General features: G+C 40.5%; 1 protein-coding gene across 1 annotated transcript; it reads right to left on the bottom strand.

Annotated features, from left to right (window-relative positions):
- Positions 1–321: 321 nt before the first annotated feature.
- On the bottom strand, positions 322–8,069 carry LOC136667985 (glutaredoxin domain-containing cysteine-rich protein 2). The gene is made up of 3 exons (XM_066645183.1): positions 7,731–8,069; positions 6,642–6,854; positions 322–626 (listed from the first exon to the last, which is right to left on the bottom strand). Exons 1-3 carry the CDS (start codon positions 8,067–8,069, stop codon positions 456–458), a joined length of 723 nt encoding a protein of 240 aa, XP_066501280.1. The 3' UTR covers positions 322–455.
- Positions 8,070–10,702: the final 2,633 nt, after the last annotated feature.

Raw genomic sequence — 10,702 nt, 5'->3', positions numbered from 1 at the left:
GGAGCCATTTTAACATATGGTGCTTTGAAAGAGCGAACACGTCTTACATTATCTTCTATCTTAATTGTGTTTTGCTATGTAATTACACATCTTGGAAAATGGTCCTGGAATAAGAATCGTCTTCATTTTCACTTTCCATCACACATTGTGCAACTGTGCATAGAGACGCTCTTGCCTCGATTAGCTCTCTTTCTCTCTATCTCTTCCCCCACTCTCTCTATCTATGCTAGGCTCTACGGTTATTACCTTCCAGTGTTTTCATTCGTGTTGCTCTTTATTAGAAAATGGTGCCAAGATGTTCCTGCAGTGTACAAGGCCTGATATTTCCTAATGGGTTTTCATACATTCCTACAAATCTCAGTCCCCTCCAGCAATATCATGATTATGAATCCTTCTCCAGACCAAGTGTTATCTCCTAATCATGCTTTTGCTGATGCTACACAATGTCCAGCAGATCACCGGGCACAGGACTGGCAGCGCTCCAAGCCATCGGGGTTGCAGGCCGGACAGCGTAGCTCACGGATGGACTCGTTGAAGCGGTTGGCCAGCATGGACAGCTTGCTGCCGTGGCACACGGAACAAGGGGCACTGCCTGAACCCCCACACTGTCCACAACTGACCACCTCCTGCGAGAACAAACAAACAAGCACAGGTGTAAATGGTGGAGTCCATCATCGACTGTGTCATTTTTAGTTATTCATGGGTTGCAGTTCTGTGAAACCACTGATTGTCCCGGTTTCAGAGCACAGTACTAATGAAAATGGACAGGAAAGATGGATACATTTATCTCATACACAGCTGTTGTTCCTGCACTGGAGAGAGTCTGACCTTTTTGGGTCAATGACCCCTCAGTGTAGCATAATGAGGAGAAAAGAACATTATACTCTATTAGCCACTTTAGCATTTTTATCATAGGATCTAATGGAAAATTATTAGCATGTGTATTAGTGCGCTAATCTGTGTGAGTTGTTCATACACAGATCATATGTGATATTTTAGCCTGTAAGAGACTACAAACACACTACACGTGTTCTTTTGTCTCATTCTTTCCCCCTGATTCTAAGCTTTGAGAGTGTAACAGATTCTTAGAGGATAATGTTTTATCGTGACTGTCTGCCTAAATTATTCCTCTGGTTTTTCCTAAAGTTTAATATAGTAGTTCTCCCTGTCTGAAAATGTGAATGATCAGTGAGAGATCATGTTGTAGCTGAGGCTGAATCCCAAATGTCTGCCCACACCATCTGTAGAGCAGAGTGTCATAAAATAACGATTTCTCTATAAATTAGTCAGCTATGAGGTTCACAGGTCCTTGTTGAATTAGCATCTAATGACTGTCTAGTTGCAGTAATATTACTTTTATTATCTGTAATGTGCAAAAAATAAGGGTATGGCGCTATTTTTGGAAAGTGCCCGGACAGAAACAATACAATTATTTAAATATCAGTTTTAGGTAGTGTGTTTGATTAATGAGTAGTCCTTCAGTATGGTGGCTACTGTACACAGTGATGTCAGCTACAACCCAAGGAAAGAGAAAAAAAATCCAGCAGCGTCATGCAATTTCAAACACTAAGACATGCTAGAGCTCATACCATAATGCATTTGAATAAAACACTAAGTAGACTCAGATACTGGTATACTTTCTATAGCAGTGGTGGACTATGACTATTAAAACATGGTATTTAGTGTGGAGTTTAAATGCCACAGCCTAGTCTAAAAATAAAACATCTCTATGCTAATGCTAATTTGTGTTAGCAGCCTTATAGCAAACATTAGACCAGTAGTCCCAAATGTACATGTATTTTGCTTCCAAACACCACTGGTCTTTGCTTTTACATTGTAATTCATACAAATCTTTGGAAGTAGTGAAGTCTCATCCTCTCTTTATGTTTAGATGGAGATTTCTAAAAAACACTTCCTGTAACCCCCCTTCATTAGCTCTGTGCCACCATTTTGGGAACCACTGCACAGACCATGTGATTTTCAGCAAATGGTGACTGCCTCCATTTTGTTTGGTTGATTCCTCTGTTATTTCTTAAAAATATTGGTAGTCAGTCTAAAGTGTAAAGCCTTCAGTCCAGTTGCTAAAGTTCAAGCCAATAGGAGAGACAGGTTAAAACAAACACTAAGCCAAACATTGTGAGAGTGTACTGACCTGGAATAGGGAGTTTAGGGCTTCTGTCTTTGCTACTCTGGGCTCGGCACTGCAGAAACTGCACTATGTAAATTTTAGTGGAGAGTAGGAACTCACACACCCTTCCTTCCCCTCCCCATTAAATTTCAATAAGGCACTATAACAATGGAGATCCCTAGTGTAAAACAAACTTATATAGTGTTCTTTTAACTGAATCAACCCAGAACCCACTGGAAAATTCTCACTGGGCCATTATTGATTTGGTTCAAATTAGAGTTTAAATACAAACAGCATGATTATGCTGTTTGACAGAGATTGCATATTAGTTTCTATACTATCAGAAAAACTATCACTGTGGTGGTACCCTCAAGGGTACATATACTGTACCTTTAGTTAGGGAATATTATGGTACCGTATTCCATTATTAGACTTTAAAACTCTGTTGATTTCATGTGCACCATTTCATCCCCAGGACGTATGTTATGTTGCTTTGTTTAACCCACATCTATAATGAAAGATTACAAACATTACCTCTACTTCTGGAGAAGAGAATGTAATGTACCTTTACCAAACACAACTGGACTTTAAAAACATTGCTGTAGGCAACATTTGCAGGGTTTGTACCTTTAGCAATAATAATGTACCTGTATAGTAGCTTTATTTATGACAGTAGAAATTATTTGTGTCTCTGAAAGCCTAAAAATACCAATGGTAGTTTAATAACAACCTGGTAAATGTTAGATCCATAACACACACCAAGAACAGAAACCTGCCTACGCTGTCTACGCTGTGCTGTAGAAATGCTACTGATTCTAAGTGAAAGCTTATTGTTTGATGTTAACAAAGCTCTGGCTTACTTTGAGTGAAATGAGGGAATGAACACAATGGTTAGCACAATGCACAGAGACCAGTGCCAAATCCATTTCAGCACTGAATAAGATGCCGTTTATTTTTCAAGACACATGCCCACACTGCGTGCACAATGATATAAAAATGCTTTACTGTTGGTGAATGCCTGTTAAATTATTTAAATGTAACGCCTGGATTTAAAGGGTACATATTATGAAGAAATCACTTTTTCAGTGCATGTGCACATTCATTCGGGGATTTGGAGCTCCTACCAACCCACACACTGCGAAATGAAACAACCCAATCAGTGTTATGTGGACTGCCTAAGTCTGGGGATTATGGGATAACAGGAGCTGCTCTGATTGCGTGCTGCATCTTACGTCAAATGCAGAAACATTAGAGTTGTCCCGGTCCTCGTCAGTGTTTCTCCAATCAAAGCGCTGGACCTGTGTTAATGCATAAGGACAAAGACGAGGTTAACTGGAGGAAAAGCAACGCGTTGAGCACAGAGGAATAAGAGCACTAAGTAAAATGGGGAAAATGAGAAGGGAGGAAAAAAGTGAACGTAGTGAAAATGGCTAGAAACAGCTTCAAAACGTCATAATATTTATTTCTTATGTTTGTTAAGTGTTAAGTGTTTTTAAGAGGGGTTCACAAGACAGACCCTAGTGACTCTGAAAAGTTTAGTTCCAACTTTAATGTTCTGTTAACACCAACTACATTTACATTTATGGCGTTTGGCAGATGCTATTATCCAGAGTGACTTACAGCTGTAATCATGTTACAGACCTAGATGTAAGTGCTGTTTGCTGAGGCTAAGGACTCTTAATGGCTGAGAGAAAGACAATCCTGCCCAAGCTGGCAACTGAACCCTAGTCTGTGTGTGGAGGGCAGTGTTGTTATTCACTACTATTCCAAGTGCCTTCAAGAAGATTTGAAGGTTGAAGGCAGGTATGATGTGTGTGTGTGTGTGTGTGTGTGTGTGAGAGAGAGAGAGAGAGAGAGTGTGTGTGTGTGTCCCCTCAGTGAGCATTTTGACTAATCACAGTTACAGAGGGTTGTTATTGTAGGGGGGATTAAGAAATAAAGGCATTGATACACTCTGACAATCTTTATCCATGTTAAATACCTGATTCACTGATAATGTGTTCAAATGAATTAGGAGGTACAACTACAATATGTAGCAATAAGTGCTGTCGATGGACTAAAATATAATCAACAAATAAATCACAGAGTTTGCTGTAATTTATCACACTATCTCTTCTGAAGACTTTAGCTTTTACTAATGGATATTTAAATGTAAATAAAAAAAATAAAAATAAAAAAAAGTAAATGAGTTGTCAACACAGTCAAATTATATTTATATAAACACTCAAATTTAATCTTTACATTTCAGGTGGGTGTCACTTGGTGGTATGTAGGGGAGGTCAAAGAGCAATGAACAGGTAGGAGGTAATCGCAGGAGAGACTTAATTAACACAAAGTGAACTAAACAGAGAGATAAGGGATCTAGACAAAGACTACTAAACTCACTTAGCAAGACTAATTTAACTCATAGAACAAAAACAATACAAAGATCTTGAAACAAAAACAAAACACTAAACAAGGCTAGACACTAAAAAAACTAAAAACAGAGAAAGTAATCAAGAACAAAACAGAACAGGCTTAACAATTAAAAGATGATGAACACAAAACAGAGGCTAAACTATAAACAACAAGGCTAAACACAAAGGCTAGGACATTATACACAAGGGCTAAACAAGAGCTAAACACTGAACACTGGGCTAAACACTAAACAAGAACAGATCTAAAGGGGCAAGACACTAAACCATAAGATAAACATCAAACAAGGCTAAACAAGAAGGCTAAACAGCAGAACACAAACTAAACAGAACACCAAAACTTAGCCTCTTAGAATCCTACACACGGACATGAACCACAAAAGCAATCACAATGTCCCATAACTAGGAAACGCTGACATGGACTATAAAAAGACAACACAAACAAGAAACACCTGGGACAGATAACGAGGGGGCAGAAACACAAAGTAGGCACAAGAGGGAGGAGCACAAATGAGACAGACAGCAGGAACACACTAGTGAAAAACGAATTTCCGCAAAGTAGAGGAAAGATATTTTTTATGTATTTAACGAGTATTTGGACGTTTAAAATCCTCCCTGTTACTGTTAACAACCCACCCTTTGTGTTAAACAGTCATTCTATAATGTTTTTCAGCTGGAACAACATGTGATATCCTACCTGTTTCTTTAATAGAGTCATTCCTAAGCTGTGATTTAGCGTAAGTACATTTCACTCAGATGTGGACATGAACAATGCACGTACTGTACGTAAGAAATACTTGTAAATGATATATTTAATGAAATATTTTGGCTATTCATCTTTCACGGCTTTCCTAGATTTTCCCTCAATATCCGGGATATAGCGACCATAAGCCCCCCTTGAAAAAACCCGCGAAGTAGCGAATCCGCGAAAGATGAACCGCGAAGTAGCGAGGGATTACTGTACTACTATTATATTTATGCTTTCTGTGGTACTGTAATATGCCAATAAGCTTTCTGACTAAATATGGTATTGAGACAAAGAGTTTAGTTAATTAGTTAATTTACACTTTAGAAACTAAACAAACTCTAAAGGTCCGTTGTTTGCCGGGTCTTGTTTATTTTCTCCAACGCTCCAGTCATGCACAGAGAATTGTGGGTAACTGAGGGCCACGAGGGATACGTTTGCTGTATTCTTCAAATCGCTCTGAACGTAGGCTGCATTTCTCAGCTGTATACGAAAGATCCTTCACATTGGAACCGCACACCTGAGCTTGTAGTTTTATTGCATGTGCAGATTACTGTACAGATATACAGCACTGTGCAAAACACAGAGACCACACATCATTTATTTACTTGTCTATGTGACAAAAACAACACAAAAGCCCCAACAAATAAATATTAAATTAACCTTTTGATATAAAGTGTGTTTTTGTAGAAATGTTTGTAAAAATTATTCTGATCAAAGCAAAAACCCACTCAAATCAGTCCATTACCCTCTATTCTCTATTCGATGTTCCTCCCTACGTCATCTGAAATATATTAACAAAAGTGTCGTAGATGGCAACATAACAATTTTTTACTTTATTGTGCATAACATTAGCTACATTTTTGGATGGAAACCCAGCTAATTTAGCAGACAATTACAATAATAAAAGTAAAAAAAAGTTACTACCAGTCTGAAAAGCTGTAAAGAGCCTAACGTAAATCTCTTTTATACAATAACAAAAGCTAATTTGCATATTGTCCTGCTGTTGTTCAGTTAGGAAATTTGACCAGGATATCAATACCTTGCTTGTATGATTTCTAGCTGATGTGATGCCCACCCTTGATGAAACTCATGGAACTTAAGCAGACTCACTATCTCTACTGCAAGATGATGCTGAGCTGAACTACGCCGAAACCAATCTTGAAGAACGGCTGTATAAAAACGCTACTATTATACACTGTGACCAAAAGGCCAGTTTGAGAGCAAAAGGGCAAGGAGCTCACAGCTCCAATGGGATCACTACTACTACTTTTTTAGTTATAGCTAGAAGCACTTGTATAGTAATATTTTCCTAATAATCCAAGAATACAGAGGTCCTGACCTTCACAGAAGCCTTGTGTTTGGGCGTAGGACTGCGTTCTTCTGCCCGGGCACTTTTAGATTTGTGTCTTCCTTTGGATCTGGACTCTCGACCTGGTGAAGAGTCACCTCCTTCCCCACGGCTCCGATGGTGGCTTCTACCGGATTCACTTTTTCTGTGTGGAGAGCGGATGATCTTAAGGTTGCTGGTGTAGATGATGATCTTGCCGAAGTCTAAAACGGGGGCCTGGTAATGCGAAAACGCAAACACAAAGACATGAATAAAGCTAGAATTACATGTCTGTAAAAAATGAATCACGCACAGTAAAGCAATAGATCAAAGCTCCCTTTTGTCTACTTTGAATCCCTTTGACTGCGCCACTGTAATCAGGGAATGCTATGAATGGAGTGTAGAATAACAAAGATCTTTTGAGAGAAACATGGCAGACGGTTACTATTCTTTCATGAGGAGTTTGAGCTTCGGATTCATCTCAGAACTCACTGCAGAACTTTTATCAATGACGCTGTTAATAATATGGAGCGTAATTAGAAACCACTGACAGCAATGCCCAGCAGGAAATACTGACATAACTTGTCCACCTGACTGAACAGAATGCTCTTTCCAGAGATAGATATTTGCCTTGTTTCAGACACATCTGGGATGTCAGCAAGAGGATGAAAAAAAAAATCTTGTTACTTTCCCATTCTGAAAAGCCACTTTCAGCAGCTGCATGCTAATGATAAATTTTGCTGGAGGATTTGGTCTAATTATTCACCCCAATTATCGGAGAGCAGCATTGTGCACACACATTAAGTGGGAGAGAAAAGCAAAGCGTGCCACCAACAATTACAGCTAAACTAAGAATGTCAACCTGTATCTAGAGGCTCAACTGGCTATGGTTAAAAGCCATATGCCTCTATAAATAGACCTGAACTAGGAATAAGTAATCACACACTGAAGAAGTATCAATTATATAATGCTAGAGCACAGGGAGAGGAGAAACTGCCAAGACGTTCTTTGCAGCACTCAGAGACTAAGAAAAAAGTGTCACAGTGGAGGTAAAACATTGTCACTTTTCCCAACATGAGCACTGCGCCATTGTGTTATCAAGACTCCACTCACTTTTTCATCACCGTCTTCCACGTCCCCGTAGGCTGGAGGCCTGTAACCTCCACTGACTCCCCTGTAGACGTTGATTCTCTGAGCTATGAGCCCCGTGGATGTGTACAAACCTTGCTCCTGCATCCCCTCGAAGCCGCACAGCTGCCCCATGTCTAGGTGCTGGGGGACTTTGGTGTTGATGAAGCTGTGAGGGTATTTCTCTTCTGGGCTGTCCAGCTCCTGGCCGTCCTCGTACACGTGTTTCAGCACTCGACCGCTGTAGGATGAGGCCAGCTTGAACCTCACTTTCCGTGGCTTGCTTTCGTACCTCTGACCCGACTTTTTCGGCAACTCCTCCATGGTCCCTCGGTGGATGTTCCTGGTGTTAAACGTGTCTGATGAGTGCCATGCTGCACCTGCCATCTGCACTAGTGGTGTCCTTTGGAAAAATGAGAAGAAGCTTCAGTCACTCTTCATAGCAATCCCTGTTCAATTATTGAGCAGCCGGATCAGGTGCGGAACCAGAGAGGACGAAACTGACACTCTTGCTTTCATCAAATAATCATGGCTTAGAGAACCTAGCAGGTGTGTCTCTACACTAATAAAGGAGTTTAAAATGTAGCAGCTCATAGGATTATTAGCGCATATCCGTTCATTCGTTCATATATCTGTAGTTACTTCATTCTGCTAAAGGTCAGCTACTAGGATCCAGAAAGGCGGAAATCAGGACCACACCCTGGACAAAGCTAATGCATATTCAAGGCAGTGCTGGACGATATGACCGCAAATCAATATCACGATTATTTTGGTTTTTCTCCTTATAATTCACTGACAAGGACTGCACTGTACATATGCTCAAATATGGGTGGCACGGTGGTGCAGCAGGTAGTGTCGCAGTCACACAGCTCCAGGGGCCTGGAGGTTGGAATTCTGTGAAGCCGCTTTGTGACAACATCAGTTGTGAAAAGCGCTATATAAATAAATAAATTTGAATTTGAATTTGAGGTTGTGGGTTCGATTCCCGCACCGGGTGACTGTCTGTGAGGAGTTGGTGTGTTCTCTCTGTGTCCGTGTGGGTTTCCTCTGGGTGACTGTCTGTGAGGAGTGTGGTGTGTTCTCCCTGTGTCCGCGTGGGTTTCCTCCGGGTGACTGTCTGTGAGGAGTGTGGTGTGTTCTCCCTGTGTCCGCGTGGGTTTCCTCCGGGTGCTCCGGTTTCCTCCCACAGTCCAAAAACACACGTTGGTAGGTGAATTGGCGACTCAAAAGTGTCCGTAGGTGTGAGTGTGTGAATGAATGTGTGTGTGTTGCCTTGTGAAGAACTGGCGCCCCCTCCAGGGTGTATTCCCGCCTTGTGCCCATTGATTCCAGGTAGGCTCTGGACCCACCTCGTCCCTTTTTTTTTTTTGAGCCATTAAATGTCATTTTCACTAAAGTCAAAATATATCCAAACGACAGACATGTCATTTTACTTTGGTACAAGCTGCTCGGTCAGCCTCGGTGTTTAGGTTCTCCTTAATGTTGCTCTCATGTGGCAGATTGGATGGGGCTGAATAAGGTGCAAACATAACCTTATCTGGCAAAGATGCACATTCCCTGCCCACGGTTGGCACTGCAAACGGTATATGACTCCAAAGTGCTCCACATATTATAAATGCTCATTCGGCCATAGGTCACAAAACACATCTGGCCCACCTCTGACAAAGCCACCGCCAACTGGATGTGAGCCAAATGTGGCACTAAGAGTAACGTCTTGGCAACATCTGGACCTAATTTGCCATTTAAGCCGCCATTATGTGGCAAGCGTAGGGTGGTCCTCGCAACTGCCATCATTCCATGTGTCACACGATGAATGTCCAGGTGTGAGTTGTGTAATATGATACGTTATATCAGATACTGTAGATATGAATGAATGTTTGAATGTGTTTGGGAATGCTGCAGTAATTGTAGCTATGTGAAGTCCAAGAACAATATTTTCTAGGGAACAATAAAGTTAAATGGGAAAAAAAACTACTTCTTAATAATAAAATAATGCAGAAATCGATAGAATTCATAGAATTGTCCTTCGTTATTTGGAATAATTCACTGCAGCTAATGGGGACCCAAATAAAGAAAAGAATATAGAATTCTCCAATAATAGTTACTCAGTAACTCAGCACTGAAAATATTATGGGCAGTGATATGAGATATTTGTGTTTATATTTAAAAGCCATTTGAACACACTGAGCATGCTGTAGTGAAGCTAATGAGTAAACGACTTATTATTTGGTCAATGATAAATTGCTGTGCCGAAGGACAGTCCATTGGATATAAAAAAATAATAATAATAATAAAAAAAGCCATTGGAATTCAAAGGCTTATTCAGCAATATTGCGCATGCTTCTTTTCAGCCATTACAGTATTATCAGTGGTCATTATGGGTAGTGGCCATTTGTATCTGTCATATTTCCACACGGCTGCTTGCAGTGTATGTGAAAGCCTCCGTTGCATCAGCAAACCCTGAAGATTAGGCTGAGGCCCGAGCGAGAGAGACAGTAATCTAACAAATGGCCGACATTAACCCTTATGCATTCTGCCATCAATCTGGCAATTATCTCCCCCGTTGACTGTTATTGCTTTCTGACTGACTCCTAAGATATTTTGTCTTTTTTTCCACCAGTTCACAGCAGCTAGATTACCGTGGAATCATTCATGTGAGAAATTGTTTTGCGCGCTTCTCGCTAAAAGAATCATTTGACATGTCAAGTCTCCAGCTAGGTTGGACTAAATGATTATTAATCTACGTGCTGCCTATTTTCTGTCTTCATTTAAGTGTGCAGTCTCCTGTATGGGCCTTCCTGTAGAGGAACCATTGTTTCCAATAGTGGGTGGTATCCTGTGGCCTGCTACTTTATTATACCCATAATTCCTTCATTTCATTAAGCAAAACAGTTCATATCTCTGCAATGAGGCCTGATTTGGGTAAAATTGGGTAAAACATGTATCTCCTCAGACCA

The sequence above is a fragment of the Hoplias malabaricus genome, chromosome 15 (assembly GCF_029633855.1).
Source record: "Hoplias malabaricus isolate fHopMal1 chromosome 15, fHopMal1.hap1, whole genome shotgun sequence".
Lineage (NCBI taxonomy): Eukaryota > Metazoa > Chordata > Actinopteri > Characiformes > Erythrinidae > Hoplias > Hoplias malabaricus.
Note: the sequence above shows the minus strand (reverse complement) of the source record. Positions and strands in the feature narration are given on the sequence as shown.